Here is an 18,098-nt window from a genome sequence, read left to right as displayed (position 1 = left end):
GGGATACTCTGATTCATTTTTATGACTTTTGGAAACTATGATTTCTAAACACTTTTGGTTTTGGATTAGTTTTGAAAAATGAAAAATTTTACTGTGATTTTCGGGACGTTACATATCATGATAAAAGTCGAGTCTTGGACACTTACAAAGGTCCAGAAGATTGCTATAACCAAAGATGGAGACTTGATTGCTGACTCTTAGCTCACTTATTCTTCTTTCTTCCTTTAATGGCTTCAAAGAACACCAAGACAAGGTTTAAACAATTTGGAGGGGATTAGTGTTTTCACAAATCTCAAAGAGGCTGATGGAGGCTGAGGGTGAGCAAACTCTAACCTCCTCATTCCTTTAAATATGGAGCAAAACCCAAAAATAGGGTTTTGTCATTTGCCATCTGCCACGATGTGACCATATATTGCTATGTTGTAGCGGCTTAAATGAACCCGTGGTTTTCTTGAAGCACCATGTAGTGGTGCCTTCCTCACGCTGTGGCAAACCTTAAAATGCTTAAAAGTTGGAATTAGGAGTGCAAATCTGTTCGGTTTTTTGGTTTCCTCAAATCGTTTCCTCGGTTTGAAATTTTTTTGTCCAACTCGAAAACCGAACCAAATCGAATTCAAATTCTCTAGACCAAACCGAAAACCGAATTCTAATTCCGTTTGGTTCGGTTTGAAAACCGAGAAAACCAAATATTAACTTCAAAAAAATTCAAATATAAAATAAAATGTTTTTAACATAGAAACCTAAAGTTACAAACAGAAAGATCTAAAGTTTCATTCAAAATGATCCAAAGAGTAAATGGGTTAAAATGATTTTTAATTTATAATTAATACTTTTATTTAATATAAAATATAAAAAATATATTTTTTTAATTAATTGATTTATGAAATTCGGTTTTTTGGTTCGGTTTGGTTTAAACTTCATGAGACCGAAACTCGAACCAAAAACCCAATTTACAATTCGGTTTGGTCTCAAACCAAACCAAACACCGAATTTGAATATGGTTCGGTATGAAATCGATTTCGGTTCGATTTGGTTTTTCGGTTCCGGACCAAATAATTCCCACCCCTAGTTGGAATTTCAATTACCTCGGGATCCGAATGTTACAAGTTGTCATTTGCTTCACATAGTGTGTTTAGAAAATCCTCATGGTATATGTTAGTTGCTTTGCTTTTGAAATCGTCTTATTCTTCAACGTCTATTGCTACACCGTCCAAGTGACCGTCTTCATAATCATGTGGCCAAATATGCATGGTTTGTTATGTTGGGCAGTACACTCCATAACAGAATCATTACAACACAAATAAACCATCATTAATATGAATTAATGGTCAAATATGGAAGAAACTTGAAGAAAACGGAAGAATTTGTTGTCATTTACCTTCTATCATTAAAGGGGTGAGAATCTTGAAATGTCGTTTACCGATAGTTAAACCATGAAACCGTACTCGGCCTACAAGTCATCTATATGAATTACCACGTAAACTTGGGTTACCGGATAAAAGTATATTTTTGAAAAAATTATCTCGTTAAGAATTTTAGATGTTGTTTGTTTTTTGTCTGCAGATCTTCTTGGGATCTTCTGTCTGCGCGGCACAGACCACGTGCAGACATTAAGATTCGCAGACTGTTTGTTTTTTGAAGACTGCAGACCTAAAATGTATGTGTGTCTTCTTCTTGACGCATATATGAACCACAGTCTTCAAACATCTTCTAGTCTAAAAAAACACATATATCTTTATTTTATTTTTTTAAACTTGGATTTATTTCAACTTTATCTATTATAAACATTTTTTTAATAAAAAAAATTACAATACTAAAAGAAAAAAGTCTGACGATACAATCATGATATTTTTGACGAATTTATAAATAAAATTTAATTACAATAAGGTCATTGAAGCTGTTTATATAGACATGAAAAAAATCTTAATATTATGTAATATATTTTTGTGTCAAATTTTATAAAACATTATTTAATGCAGTATCATTTATTTCTTAAGAAAAATATTTATGCCCAATTTTTAGTTGATTTAATTGAAAAAGCAAAATAAAATTTTTGAAAAATTTCATTTAAAATCAAAGTTTATTTCTATCAAATTTATGTGTTAAATCTTTTATCCCTAATTATAATGTTTATTTATAACTTTACGACCAAAGTTTGTTAGTTTTTATCAAATATATATAATTTTATTTTCATTTTTTATATAATAATACATAAAAGTTGATATACATGTGTTAATTATCTATAATAAAGTAATTAAATTATTGAAAAATTCTTTTAAGTTTTTTTTAATAAGTTTAATTAGATTTTAGTTTATTCTAACTGTCTGTATTAAAAAACAAATACTATTATTTTTCTTTCAGACTGCAGACGTTTGGTTCACTTCTTCTACTGTAGAAGTCATCCGCAGACTGCAGACGTTTTACCTTAAAAAATAAAAATAAATAAATAAATAATTAACGGCTTATTAATTCAATTTTCCCTTATGTAAGTATGACCCGTAAAGTGTAAACAATCCCAAATGGTGAATGGTGCATATATATACTCCAGGAGAATAACTCTCAACGTGATAAACACCCAAAACCCAACAAAGCTAAAACACAGCCATGAATGTAGAAGAAGAAGTTGAAAAACTCAAAGTAGAGATCCAAAGACTCGGCAGTAAGCAAGACGATGGCTCTTACAAGGTAATTTTCTTTTCCCCTCAATTTTCGGAGAAAATTCCTCTAAATCCGCTTCATACTTCTGGATTTACATAATACTGTTTCATATTGCAAAATTGGTATGGATCTAGTCTCATACCTCTGACTATCGCCGATCTGTGATGAATTTCTGTCGCGATCTAATTCAGTATTGAACAATCCGATAATTTAGGGCTTCGATCTATATAATGAGCTGAAATTGGCCATGTTTAAAACCTTGAGATTTAACAATCTACCAATGGATATAAGATCTCGAGCAGACGAGCTCCTGATGTTTTGCAATTCGATCTTGTCATATCTGTTTCTCGACAATAAAGTTCGATTTTCATCCGATTTATCGTCATTAAATGTGTTGTATGTTGATGAAGGTGACATTCGGTGTGCTCTTCCACGATGATAGATGTGCGAACATATTTGAAGCATTGGTTGGGACATTGAGAGCAGCGAAGAGGCGTAAATTGCTGACATATGATGGTGAATTGCTTCTTCAAGGTGTTCATGATAATGTTGAAATTGTTCTCAAACCCACTCCCACAGCAGCAGTATAATCGATCGCTTCAAATGTTTTTATCACTGTTATGTTCTTGTATCATTTATCATAATTTGTGTTTGTAGCTTTGTATTGTAATCTGTGCTTCAAAACTGATCAAATTCCAATCTGTTATCATCTTGTTGTATACTCACAACAACTTTTGAAAATTTGTCATTACAATCAAGTTTTTTTTTATCTTGTACTTTGTCATGGTTTCCATACTTATATCAAGATTCCACATACAGTTTTTTTTGGGAAGAATTGCTATAAGCAAAGAAGCTGAAAATCCAAAGGTCTGATATTTTGAATTTTGTCACATATATATTGTTTGGTAAAAATGAAATGAAAGTCAATTACATTCTTTTGTATATATCTATTCGATTTGTAATTATGTAAAACCCAAATTCCATTAACCTTAATATATTTTGTCACGTATTATGTTTTTTTTTTCTTTGGATGTCTAAACTGAACAAATACCAAACTATAGAATTTAAAATTGTATATAATATTTTAAAAAATGGAGTATATATCAAAATCTAAATGGTTAAATAATAATAAAGAAAGTTAAACCCAAAAAATCCAAACTAAAACGGTTTTTTGTAAATTTGAGCATTTCATAAATCGCAAACTTGTCCTTTTATTAACCTTTTGTTGGCAGGCATTTTTAAATACTTGTACAAATACTAAAATTGACTTTTTAATAATTCTTTGTTCTTCAAGAAAAAAGAAATCAAATAGTTATTAGTTAATGAATACTTATGTAAATTTAAAGAGGGATGAAAGAATAAAAACTTAATTCCATAAGTTGTAGCATGGTTCTTAAAAGGAATGCGACTATTCTATTTTAAAAAATTGATTCATTCATAAAAATTATATGTTTTACTAATTTATACAACAGATATAAAGATGTTGTACCTCATATGAACACATATGAATCAATTTTTTAAGTCGAAGAATCACGTCGCTTCCAAAAATATGTGATGGCAGCACAAAGGCATAACATCGATGTCCAAAAAAAATTTGCAAGGCATAGTTTTTTATGTCTTTTTTATCAGCATAAAACCTTTGAGTATTTATATTTATTTGTTGTTAGTAATCGTTCATATTACACTTTTAAAAATGTATTGCATTTGATGTAAATCTACAATTATGTTATATATTTTTTATTATATGTATTCAAGTTGTTAAATATAAGTGTAATTGCATAGTTTATATATATATATATATATATATATATATATATATATATATATATATATATATATATATATATATATATATATTACAAATAATAGTAAAAACCTATATATATTTATATAATATAACTACATTAGATACCCGCATATAAATCGGTTGATTAAACCATGATCAGTTGATAGTTTATAAGCCGACAAAAAATGACATTTGGTAAAATTTAACTAATAAATTAGCTGAAAAATATAAAATAACATAAAAAGACATTTAAAAAAAAATATGTTTTTTTATAATTAATTAAAAATATATGTGGGAAGTTTTAGAAAAACTCCTTAAAGACTAATCAAAATAGTTTTTTTTTTTAAAAAAACTAACTTATCAGTTATTATTTTTTGATTTGACAAACATAATAATTTAAAAATATTAGAAAAATAAAATAGCTTATCAATTTGCTACGACACTACAAAGCGTATTACAACTTTTAGAATTTGAATTTTAGCAAAAAAAATGTTATGATCCTACATCGTATTTGATAAATTCTATTTCACCAATTCCAACAAGATTTAATTCTCCTAACACTTTTACAGCCAAACAAAAGAATTTACCAGAGTTGAATTCCAATTCTCCTGTTAATTCCTCTATTTCGCCTACAAACAATGGTATACTCCTACATACTACATACAAACCAAAAGATTGTGCACGCATTTCTAAAATAACTCACCCATATAAAGATCATGAACCCACCAAAACCACATAAAAAAACACAATACAAATACATCCTATCCATTCACAACAACACACACAATTAAAAAAAAAAACATACATGAGAACCCAACAATGTCACGTGATGATGTTCCCATGGTTAGCCTTCGGTCACATGCTCCCATTTCTCGAACTCTCCAAAAAACTTGCCTCACATGGTATCAAAATCTCATTCGTTTCCACCCCAAAAAACCTCAAAAGACTACCCTCAATTCCCACGAATCTTTCAACCAACATCAAACTAATCGAAATCATATTACCAAAAGTCAACGGTCTACCTGAAAACTGTGAGGCCACCATTGACATCCAACAAGAAGAAACACCTTATTTAAAGAAAGCCCACGACAACTTACAGAAATCATTTGAAAAAATACTCGAAAACGATCCACCGGATTTTATTTTTATAGATTTTTCTTCATTTTGGGTCCCCAAAATTGCCGCCAAGTTCGGGGCGAAAACCGCTTTTTTTAGTGTGTACACTGCTGCCACTCTGGCGTACATGGGCCCACCGGAGGAGTTGAGGTGGGGGCATAAACGGAAAACTCCGGCAGCATTCACGGTGGCACCGGAGTGGTTTACTTTCCGTTCCATGGTGGCTCACCGGCCGGATTATGCTCCGACGATGCTCCGGAACTTACATGTTCCGGATGCATCCGGAAAGTCAAGCGGTCAACGAATAAGTCAAGTAATCGAAGAATCCGAGTTTGTAATAATTCGAAGCTGTAAAGAGTTCGAAGGGGAGTACATCGATCTTCTCGAAAAGCTTTACGAAAAGACGGTTTTGCCCCTGGGGGTACTTCCACCAGAGAGAAAAAAAGAGGAAGTAATCGAGTCAACTTGGTTGACAACTTTTAAATGGTTAGACGCAAAAAGGGCAAAATCGGTACTTTTTGTCGGATTCGGGAGCGAGTATAAAATGCCGGTTGAACAAATCCATGAGTTGGCCCACGGAATCGAGCTTTCGGGGGTTTCTTTCATTTGGGTTTTGCGGAAGCCGAAAGAGGTGGGTAGTTTGGACATTTTACCAAAAGATTTTGAAAGTAGAGTGTCTGAGAAGGGGGTGATTTGTCTTGGGTGGGTCCCACAAATGGAGATATTGGCGCACCCTTCAATTGGAGGGTGTCTTTTCCACTCGGGGTGGGGGTCGATTGTTGAGAGTTTAGGGTTTGGGCACCCATTGATTCTTATGCCTATGGTGGCTGACCAAGGGCTTAATTGTAAATTGCTGGTGGAAAAGGGAATTGGGTGTGAAGTTGAGAGAAATGAAGATGGGTCGTTTAGGAGAGAGAAAGTGGCGGAATCGGTGAAGTTGGTAATGGAATCAGAAAAAGGGGAATGGATTAGAAAAAAGGGTTTGGAAATGAAAAAAGTATTTGGGGATGAGAGTCTTCATGAGGGTTATATTAGTTCGTTTGTAAGCTACCTAAATAGGTTCAAAACAACCTTATCATAAATTCATCCTTTCAATTCAAGCATAAATGTATTTAAAAAAAAAAGTAATAAAAATATTATAATTTTATTTTTTCCCCATAACTTATATATACATTAAAAGTAATTGTGGTGCCATTATTCCTCCATTAAGTAACATGTAGTCTACTTTATAGCTACTGTACATGAAATAAATGCAGCATTGCTACAAAATGCAATGGCTGCATTTGTCGATGGAAAAGTGGCTACAGTGAATAAAGGTCAAAGCAAGTGGTAAAACACTTTACTCATCCACTCATATGACTCCATAGAGGATGGAATCATCTCACACTACAAAAGGGTAAACCAAAACTTTGATCAGAATTATGATAATAGTGATTTTGAGAATATCCCCTAAAAAAAATTTAAGTTTAAAAAGCTTACCTGTAAATCTGATTCAATGTTAAAACTTCTTGTGTGAAAACTGTCTTAATTCTGCAGCCTTAACTGATTAAAGAACACCAAGAAATGATATTCAGGTGCCCAATATACAAATCCAACAACAGGACCTCCTTTAATATACTGCAAAAACATCAATAAACAAGAAGATTTCAGAATTAAATAATTAATAACTATTTCACAAAAAAAAAAAAAAAAAAAACTATATTATAATGAAGATAGAAGAAAAAAAAGGTGAGACCTTTCCATCTAGAATTACAAGTTCGCCATCAACCCATCTGGGATTTTGAAATCCCGGATCTGCAAGCCTACCTTGTCCTCGATATCGAGCAATCTGAATAATAAAATAAAATATAAATTAAGAATTTAAGATATAAAAGTATAGAATTAGGGAATTCCATAATTTGAATTTTATAAAAACTTGCCACTCCAAATTCTTCAGGAATGATCCCTTTATGAGGAAGTTGATACTTTGTTCCGACTTTTGCACGAAACGCCACCTGTCACAATTAAAAAAAATGGTATAATGTGAAAAGAAAAAAAAAACTATCAACAATTGAAAAATAAATTTATTTACCTGTCCAGCTGGCACATAAGCATCCCCTGTTAACTTAACAGCTTCTACATATTCATAAAACTCAAGATTTGAAAGCTCTTTCATGCTGCCTTCTTCTTTCCACTGACCAAATTTACGCCTTAATTGAATCACTTCTGAAGTGTACAGCCCATGTGAACCAACGTACAATGCTAAAAAAAAAGTAGTTGTAATTTAGTATGAATAAATTATAAAATAAGATAATGAATAAAATATAATGGATAATACCATTTAATGGATCTTTATTTGTTGGAAGCTCAATTCGGTTAAATGTTGTGGATCCAGATAAAGGTTGGCGATTTTTAGCACGGGTAAGTGTAAGATTAATCAACTGGCCAACATCTTTAAGCACCTGTAAAATGTTTTATAAAGATTATATATTTTGACAAAAAGTCAAAAATACCCCTCTTGTTTTACCCTATTTCAGTAATCTGACTGACCTTCATGGGTATCTTTCCTTTTCCAATTGATTTGGCAAGATCAAGCATAATGCTGTCTGTGCTACGATTACCATGGATTTTAACATCTTTTTTCTTTAAAGATTGTGAATTCCCAGAGGACACCTGTTGTTTTTCTTTCTCTAAGGAAAAGGAAAATGACGAACGTGTCCTTTTCTCCAGCTTAGCTGGCACACGGATCAAATCTTTACGAGGGGTATTACTGGAAATCTTTTGTACTAAGCCACCAACTACAATCTTGACTGCAATTTGACTTTTTCCTTCATCAAGATTGTCTTGTTCTTCACTGATTCCGTTTTTTACTTCATCTCCACCATCTATGTCTTCCAACTCGGACTCTTCATCATCTTCTTCTTCTTCTTCTTCCTCCATTTGTTCAACCACTTTAGATATCAAATCCCTGTCTATTTTTCCTGGTGTTGTTACATTCAGGACTTTGACTTTAAGATCTTTTGCACCAGGTATCATGTCTCTCAAGATGTTTTCAAATGCAGATTCTTCAGCCATGTCAGCATCATCATCATCTGTATCTTCAATATCTTTTACAAAAAGATCATCTTTTTCTCCCATTGTGTCTGATGGATTCATGGTGCTAATGAAACCTGATGACTTTGAGGATACAACTGGAAATTTTTGGGGAACTTCATTTCGTTTCAAGTATACAGCCTGGTATCTGTATTCTCCATGCTCATTTGTTGTTAGAAAAATTTCAAACAATGGAGCTCCATCTGCAGCAGTGGCAAGCTGCCTGAAAGTCAAAGAAATGGTCAAACCTTCATCACATACTCTCTGAGATAACTAAATAGCTTGTTACTTTACCTAGGACTATAACTTCTTGCTAAGTATCTTCCATGCTCTGCACTTATACGGATAATTCGACCATATGGATCTTTGCTATCATCTGAAAGTCCAGCCCACCATCCGACCTAAATTGGGAATTGAATAGCAGGATTGTTCAATAAGCAAAAGCATGTAAATAAGTTGAATGTAATTCAAAATGTTCAGGAACTCACCAGACCTGCACTAGCATAATCTCTTACAAATGCTGCATCCATGTATCGTTCTTCCTCTATGGCTTTCTGCAAAGTTAGAAAGGTCGACAGATAAGGAATTCATGGCTGTAAATGTGATAATCCTTGATTTAAAGGATAACAACATTCTCTTACTCTCATGTAAGACATCACTCTGCCAACAGTGTCGTTAGTAGCAGCAGCTGCAATTGCGACCTTAATCCTGGCAGCATCGTCATAGTCCTCTTTGGCAATAGCACGATTTAGATGTGACTGTGATGATGATATACATATCAATGTATGAAGGTTATTGTAGCAAGAGTTATCATCTTAATCTCTGATACTATGTTCTCCTATTAGTTTACAGAAGTACCTTCAATGTAGAAACGATACGTTCCTGCTCATCGACATCAGTGAAATGCTTCTGCCAGCGTTCCCAATCCCATTCTGTATCGCCATCTCCATCCACCACGACCTCTCCTTCTATTTTCACAACACCAACACCAGAATCATCCTTCTTCAATTCATCGTCTTTCATCTGATACTTCCGATATCCAGTCATGTAATCCTCAAACCACTTAATCGCATTCCTGACATTCTCTTGAAAAACCGAGTCCCATCGACGATTATCTTTATCGTTATCGTTGTTGTCACCGATATCTCTGTTACTAACGCAACGACAGACGGATAAAGGATCGGAAACCCTAGATAGAGAGTGAGAAAATAGATTCGTTGAATAAGAGGAACGGTGGTTCAATCGGCTGGTTGTGGTAAACTTAGGGGTTGTGTAGGTGAATTTGTGAGGGCTTGTAACGGAGCTACCGGCGGAGGAACGGAACGTCGGCGGTGATATTGACGCCATTAATGAGAGCTAGAGACGATGGTATCGTCGAATTTGGTTACACAATACAATAGGGGCAGCACAGTGATGATACGAAGATGGGGTTAGGTTTTTCCAGAATCGAAATTGCTGATATCCGATTTGATGTACGATCTTTGATGCACGATGTACAAATGTTAATGCATGATTGTTCTTAGTCTATGAGCATCCAGGAGCGGACAGAGATGCTGTGGGTTTATGACCGGTTTTTCTTTCAGATGTTGTCATTGCCGATAACCGGTCTATCGATAACATGTTTTTTGTGATTTTAAATTAAAAAGTAAGTGTAGGAATTTTGACAAAATATCTGTCTTTCTGGAAAGTGTTAGATTATAGGTATAAGGATTATAGGTATAATTGTTAGTTTTTAAATGTATAAAATTATTTAAAAATTAAATATTAAAAACTCCAAAAAATTAAAAGTTTCCAAAAACCATCTATCTAATTCATGATGTCAAACGGAATTTTTGTTTAAAAATATAAACTAAAAGCTCATTCGATCAAGTCAAATGATCTTTATTTTTTACGTTTTTTTTAAAGCTAAAAGATAAAAACTCATAAAATCTTCCAAAAGTTATATATCATACAAATTGTTAATGTAAAAAGTTTAGCTTTTGAAAGTTGGTTGTCAGATATGGATATAAGGCTAAAGGGTGTGGATGTGGTCCCAGACCGCACTTTGTGCCACCTAGACCAGGAACACCGCCCTTAGACCGCGGTCTGGTGCGGTCTTGGCCACAGTGCATCTATGGAATACCGCGATTTTTGATTGGTCCTTGGGTTTTGACTTGCTTTTGACCGTTAAATGGTCTTTGTGGTTAATTTTTTTTTTTTAAACTTTACTATATATATATATATATATATATATATATATATATATATATATATATATATATATATATATATATATATATATATATATTACAATTCTACACAATATTTTTACACAATCTTTTACTATATCTTTACTCCTTTTCTCTATTTTTTTTTTTTTTTTTTTGAAAAATCGTTACATCAATCATGACTAATTTCTAGTTTTTTTTCAAATTTTTAATCGTTTCGTGTGTGTGTTTTTTTAAGTTGTAGGTTTTATGTTTCTACTTTGTTTTTCTAAATTTTTAGGTTTTTTTTTTAAGTTAAGTAATGTATGGTATTTTTATTTTTAATTAATGAACTATATCTTTCTAAATTATGTTTTTTTATTAAATAAATAAGTTTTATTAAATTAAAATAGTTAACAAACTAACAAAAAAATAAATAAAATAAAAATGTGGCACCACCCCCTTGGTGTGGCAAGAAACCACACTTGTGTGGTATAATTTGACATGGCGCTTATGTGGCGGGGGAGGGAGTACGGTTTAAATAACACCACTTCCTCCAACCTAAATTGTTTCAATCTTCACAGTATAGTTCTAGCCACCTAGTTCCCTTACTCTTGAATATTTAAAATATACATCTGAATGCTGGCATTTATCATTATTTACTTTTTAATCCCACTACTATACACGCAAACCAACCAAATATAGTCGAACAAGGCTAATTGCATTTTAAACACCAGATGTTTCCTTACAATTATTTTTTTTCATTTAACGATTTAGTGCTGAATGATACCAATTTTTTAATGGTTTAGAGAAAGTAAGGCTTCTTAACCGTTTAAAGGTCATTAGAGCTTTTGATTCGTTCAAAGGCCATTCAAGACAAAATCAATCACACTAAATGCTAACTCGTTCAAATGTTACCTTCGAATATTTCCATTTAAAGGCTATCCAACAACCCTTTTACCCATGTAACATTGATAATTGTTGAAAAAATCAATAACTATATGTTATTTTTTCAATAATTACAAGGGATATAGGTCCCACTTTTTATTTGATTAAAATAATATTTTTTTTTAATAATCACATGTTAACATTATCACCAAAGTATCTAATTATTTATTCACCGGTTATTTTATTTTGTTTATATTTTTTAGAAACATATAATCAAAAACATAAAATAAATGTGTTGTCATATAAGGGGTTTGGCAATAAGCTTTTGAGAGCTTTTAAGAACCGTAACTTCTAGCTAAAAAAAATCTCAATGCTTCATTTGAAAGTACGAACTTAAAGCTTTTATTTTGGAACAAAAAACACCTAATTCAAAAGATACTTCAAATAAAGTTAAAAGAAAAGCTCATGTCTGTTATAACAAATTATTAAGTTGCCTTAAACACATACTTTGTTTTCCGGATGTCATTTTATATAATTTTACACATTTTAAAACTTACAATTACTTTTGTCAAACATTTATGCGACAAATAAAAATACAACTTCCATCTTTTAGCTACCAGCTATTTTAACCAAACATACTCGACGCCTGAAGATCAACAAGCCTTCGGACCTAGTTGCAAATGTTCAACCTATCAAAAATATATTTTTTTTTTCGCTTTAACGACTTCCTCATTTTTCTTTCAAATTATTCTTTTATAAAAATCATCGTGAATTGGGTCAAATAATAGTTACTACTACAATTGAATATGTAAAACGACATTTTCTAATACATAAATCAAATCCAAATCAAGTTAAAAAATCTGTATCACCATAAACAATATCGATACAATATCCAAATGATGTATTTTTTTTAAAGTGTTTTTATTCACTTTTTCTTATCCCTCTTTGATGAACTTGGAGTTGGACCTTGAGAAAATTCAGTAAGCCCTTGCCTAAAGGCTCCAAAAGTCACCCCATTATTCACCAAAATACTTGTCACCCCCATTTTTGAAACCTGCATGATGGATTATAAATATATATAAAATGTAAGTTTTTCGTTTGTGAGACAAAGGCAATGTAGCTAACAGTGCAATTGTTAATGCACAATGTACAACTATGTCAATGGATAAAATGTAACTTTAATCACTCAACTTTGTATAATCCGTCACTTGCAACCCCTCTATTTTGTAAAATAATATTTTTCATCCCTTTATTTTTTAAAATATCACTTTCACCCCTCCACCTTCGACTTTATAAAATGTTAACTCTAAATGCACAATGTACAAGTTGTCAATGCGTAAAGTGCAACTTTAATCCCTCAACTTTGTTAATCCGTCACTTGCAATCCCTTTATTTTATAAAATGATATCTTTCATCCCTTTACTTTTAAAATATCACTTTCACCCCCCCATCCACCTTCAACTTTGTAAGATGTCACTTTTACCCCTTCTTTTTCTACACTTTCGTGCTTATCCCCCATCCCCGTAGTATATATACATATAACATGATTTTTACTCCTCTACTTTGAAAAATACATTTTCCACCCCTCTATTTTTTTAAATGTTACTTTGACCCCCTGAAGTTTGAACTTTGTAAAATGTCACTGGTTTATTCAATTCTCACTCCTAATACGCAACAAAAACACATAAAAACTGGCAGCAAAGCGCTGGTTCATTTACTAGTTCAATATAAATAACAACGTACTTTCATTTATTTGTTTATTGTAACATCCTAATTTTATTTATTTCTTATTAAGGCATTGTACTTTAAAAAATCTACCCAATTATAACATTGTACTTTTATCAGTCTTCTTATTAGAACATTATACTTTGAAAAAATCTATCAAATTACACCAATGAAAATAAGATTTTTCAAAGTACAATGCTTTAAAAAGAAAAAATGAAAGTAGACTGCTATAACAAAATAATCAATGAAAGTACCTTGCTATTTCTTGTATTGAACCTTATCAACATTTTAAGGATTGTGTGTATTTCAATTTAAGGGGAGTAAATGGAAGAATTTTTTACCGCTTCAATATTACGATTTTCATCATCAAAGAAAAGCATCTTATCAAATGGGATTTGAGTCTTTAGTTGGATTTTCTTGAAATGTTCTGTTTTGTGACTCCAACTGGAAAAGATCTCCTGAAACATCAAAAGGAATTGCTATCATTCAAAGGAATTGTAATTTGAAGGATCTAGAATATGAAGGAATTGAATTCTGTCATGTGTTTTGTTTTTGTATATTTATGTTTGGTGTGTAATTCTATCATAGGATTTGGAATGTAAGTAACAAGAAATGACATAATTGCCCTTGATTAACATTTCGTTCATGAAACTTTTCTAAATACTCATAAAAGTATTTAAGTCTACGATCATCATCTTAACTCTTAATAGGCTGCATATGAAGTACTGATAACCAGAATTCATAATCAATGGTTTATAAATGATCATCCAATAAAAGTCTTCTCTTTTGCTATAATTTATTCACACATATTTTCAAAGGGTCAAGTTTTCACAAACCTGTGCTACAAACATCGACTTTATGCCCAATTTGTCAAGGAAAGTCTCTGCTATGTCTCTTGTTGGTGATCTGGAGGCAATAGCCATTTTAACTCCCTTGTCCTTTAGTGCATTTAAGATATCTTTACAATGGGGATACATAGATGGCATCTCACGTTTGGATCGACATTCACTAACATTCAAAACAAAAAATCATCTGTTTATATAATCTAAATATAACATGAGTAACTGAAGAATTTGATATCTAAAGATCTAGAAATGATCACAAATATGTATATAACCAGTAAACTAGTTGGCCTTAAGCATTAGTAATCATGAATCTTTCTTGTGTAACGAATGAATTAACACCATGGAGCAAAATCCAAGGTTTTATGAATGTCTATGAACAAATCATTCAAGTAAATGTACCTAAAACCTTATCATTCAAGAAATGAACAGCCCAATTACATCCAACTGAATCACAGTTCGAAGAAATCCCTTCCATTGATATGAAATGAAAAAACCGATGTTAGGTTTACATGAAAACGTCTCTAGAAACATGTAGGCAAAAATAAATTCCAACTACTTTCTAAATTATGGTCAATATATAAGACATTTCTCCAATTAAATGACCGGAACTAACAATTCGTTGAGCTAAAGTGAGGATCTTACATCGGAGAAGGCATGAACAATTAACTGAGCTTTTAGATAAACTATATGCAATTAAAAACACACTAACAAAAATAAAACTCCTTTTTACTTGGATTATAGGTAAGTTGCATAGAATTAGATTTACTCATCAAAACAGAAGGCAATACTCGAAAATTTACAGTCAAACAATGAAATAGAAATTTGGCGTATTACGAAAGCAAGATTATAGATATTCATATACCAGTAGAAAGGCCAGAGAGTGTAATCGAGATCGAAGACGACTAAACGAGGCAAGACTTGACATAATCCCAGGATCTCCATTGCTTCGTTCTTCAGCTTCTCGTCTCCCATGGTCGTCGTTCCTGTTTGCAATTGCAGATGACGACCAATAACGAGTAACGACCCCGAGTCATATGTATATATCACCTCTCATTTTACAAGAAACCCCCTCAATATTTTCATGAGAGTTATCTTTTCGGACCTAAAGTTGTTCAAAGGATAATGACTTAGGAGGGTAATAAGGTTTTCAGTTTGTTTGTATTAAGTCACTAACTTTTTTTTGTGCGTATTAGACCAATATGGTTGTTATTACCGTTTAGAAATAGTCGTTTTACCGGTTTTAACCGGTAAAAAAGACTATTTCTAAACGGTAATAACAACCATATTGGTCTAATACGCACAAAAAAAAAAAAAAACCTTAGTGACCTAATATAGATAAATTGTAAACCTGATAGTTTCATTTTATTTACATCTTTTTATAGTTTATTTTAGCATATTTCATCCATAATCTAGTTAATTTTCATGCATATTTTCCTTTTTGTTATTTTATGACTATTTCGGACACTTTCTAGTTTCGTGAGCTTTATTATAGATTTCATGGAGACTAGTGGAGCGGGAATGTTCGGGACGTATGGAAAGCGATGGGAATTGGTGGAAAACAAGGATCTTAGGCTTGATGGGTGGTGGAGATGATGCATGGAGCGAGCTTGATGATTATTTGAAGGCTTGGAGAGAAATAAACATTTAAATTTGCAAGATGCGGGAGTATATTCAAGCATGCATAGATTATTAATCGGGCGAGTTTACGAGCTATGAATCATTTGGAGAAGCCAAATTGGGCTTAAATTGAAGAAAACTTGAAGAAAAATGGGCTAGGAGCTGATTGGGCTCGCACTGGGCCAAGTGGGCTAAGCTATGGAGGCCCAAAACCTCAAAGATGCTACATTCAGGGACCACCCGCGCAGCAGCACGCGGGTCGCGCAACCTTCTGCAGGGGCAATTTCGGAAATCCATTTGGAAGGCTATTTGAGGAAGGTTGGTGCCCATCTTTTGAAAACTCTTGGACATCCGATTTTTGGAGATTCTCTCTGGAGTTTTGAAGACTTTGGAAGGCCAAGAACACTTGAAGAACATCATATTTTTACCTCTTGATTCTTGCTTAATGTTTGGTACAATTTTCTCTAACTTTGTTTCTTTGAGTTTAGCCATGCTTGGCTAAACTAATCTTGGTTGACTTTTGGTTAATCCTTTGAACTTTTGTTGAATGTTGAACAATCCATGAACATGTTCTTAAGTCTTTATGGGAATGTTTTGTGTTTTAACATCTTATCACTACTTGTATGTTTTAGTTCATGAGTTTAGATGTGTTTGTGGTGATTAGTTGGCTAATTTCTTGATTAAGTAAAGGATCCTCAAATTAGCAAGCAACAAATGATTTTTGTGTTGTTTTTGCTTCACACAATCATAAAAACATTTCCTCCAACATGGTGGTGAAAGCATTTGACCCCTCTTGGATTTGGTAACTTTTTGGTTCTTAATGCTAGTTAACTTTCACTAATTACATGCTATTTGGAATTAGTGACTTTGACTAAGGAAATTGTTATGAGCTTTTCTAGCCATTTCAACAATTAAGAAAAGTCTAAGTAATCTCAAGCTCATTGGATTACTATAGCCAAATTAAGGATTTAAATCAAAGTATTGCACCAATGGATTCTAATGATATGTTCATCAAAAGTCAAAGTGAGGAAACTTTAAGTCAACCATCTCTCCCTTATTGATTTTACACCAAACCCTTATTTTTGTTGAAATTGTCTATTTAAATCATAGTTAATTCTAGTTTGTTTCAAGTTTTTCAAAACACCAAAACCCCCCATTTTATTTTTATTGTTATTTTACAAGTATTTTTACAAAGAAATTTTTTATAGAGTTATAAATTGAACCAATCTCCGTGGATTCGACCCCTTTACCACTATACACTGTTTTAGTGTGTATTATTTATGGTTATTATTTTTGTTGGCCTCGACAACCACCAAATTTTTGGCGCCGTTGTCGGGGATTGGTTTATTTTTAATCAATTTGTTTCTCTATGCCTAGATCTCATTGTGCAGGTACTCAAATTTAAAATCCCGAAATTAAAAAAAAAAAAAAAGAAGTATGGTTCGGAAATGAACACTCCTTGCACCGAAGACCAACTTTCTGAGCTAGCTCAGTTAGTTATGATGATTGAAAGTGACCAAAGTGTGCAGCCCACACCTCTTCTTTGCGATTTTTGTGCCCAAAATGGACATCATTCCGACATGTGTCCATATTTACAAGGAGAATGGGAAGAAGTGCAAGAGAAAGGAAGCTACTACTGGTCAAACCAATGGAGTTATGATCAGCCTCGACATGATCAATGGTGGGACAACAACCAAGTTTGGGAAAATAACCATTACCAAAACCCATACCAAACATGGGGAAATAACCAATACCAACCAACTCCACTGTTCCAAGAACCCTATCCTTACCTTCCTCAACAAACTGAAACGCCAAGCATGTCCTTAGAGGACATTGTGAAAAGCATTGCTACTTCTACCCAAATTTTCCAGGAAACAACTCAAGCTAGCCTCAGAAGCTTAGAGCAACAAATAACACAAATTATTCAATCAATTAGTATAATGGAAGCTCAAGACAAACTACCATCCAAAGAGAGCCCATCGCATAGCACATGTTCCATTCCTTTGAAAGATGAAAAAAGTTTTGATGGCCCAAGAGTGTTATATGAAGAAGATGAAGAAGTAGAAGTGGAAGAAGTTGTCAAAGAGGAAGAAGAAATTGAGAATGTTGTCAGTGAAACTGTAAAGGAAGTAATAGGGGTTAACGAAAGTGAGATTAAGCCACCCACTACGAATGAGATACTAAATCTAGTGGTAGAACAACCAC

At 32.8% G+C, this 18,098-nt stretch overlaps 2 protein-coding genes and 1 pseudogene across 2 annotated transcripts; 1 reads left to right on the top strand and 2 right to left on the bottom strand.

The window, feature by feature from the left end:
- Positions 1-5,229: 5,229 nt before the first annotated feature.
- LOC145061359 (UDP-glycosyltransferase 91C1 pseudogene) lies at positions 5,230-6,641 on the top strand (annotated as a pseudogene).
- Positions 6,642-6,685: 44 nt separating this feature from the next.
- LOC145061358 (protein EXECUTER 1, chloroplastic-like) lies at positions 6,686-10,228 on the bottom strand. The gene is made up of 11 exons (XM_079008798.1): positions 9,491-10,228; positions 9,274-9,390; positions 9,121-9,186; positions 8,927-9,033; positions 8,090-8,855; positions 7,878-8,001; positions 7,632-7,801; positions 7,480-7,554; positions 7,296-7,388; positions 7,040-7,177; positions 6,686-6,946 (listed from the first exon to the last, which is right to left on the bottom strand). Exons 1-10 carry the CDS (start codon positions 9,977-9,979, stop codon positions 7,085-7,087), a joined length of 2,100 nt encoding a protein of 699 aa, XP_078864924.1. The 5' UTR covers positions 9,980-10,228; the 3' UTR covers positions 6,686-6,946; positions 7,040-7,084.
- A 2,285-nt stretch (positions 10,229-12,513) lies between these two features.
- LOC145062999 (Haloacid dehalogenase-like hydrolase (HAD) superfamily protein) lies at positions 12,514-15,300 on the bottom strand. The gene is made up of 4 exons (XM_079010594.1): positions 15,139-15,300; positions 14,268-14,439; positions 13,773-13,889; positions 12,514-12,760 (listed from the first exon to the last, which is right to left on the bottom strand). The coding sequence occupies exons 1-4, from the start codon at positions 15,246-15,248 to the stop codon at positions 12,632-12,634; spliced, it is 528 nt and encodes a 175-aa protein (XP_078866720.1). The 5' UTR covers positions 15,249-15,300; the 3' UTR covers positions 12,514-12,631.
- Between the last annotated feature and the right edge of the window lie 2,798 nt (positions 15,301-18,098).

The sequence above is a fragment of the Lactuca serriola genome, chromosome 7 (assembly GCF_051521515.1).
Source record: "Lactuca serriola cultivar US96UC23 chromosome 7, Lser_US96UC23_V15, whole genome shotgun sequence".
NCBI lineage: Eukaryota > Viridiplantae > Streptophyta > Magnoliopsida > Asterales > Asteraceae > Lactuca > Lactuca serriola.
This window is presented reverse-complemented; position numbering and strand designations above follow the sequence as displayed.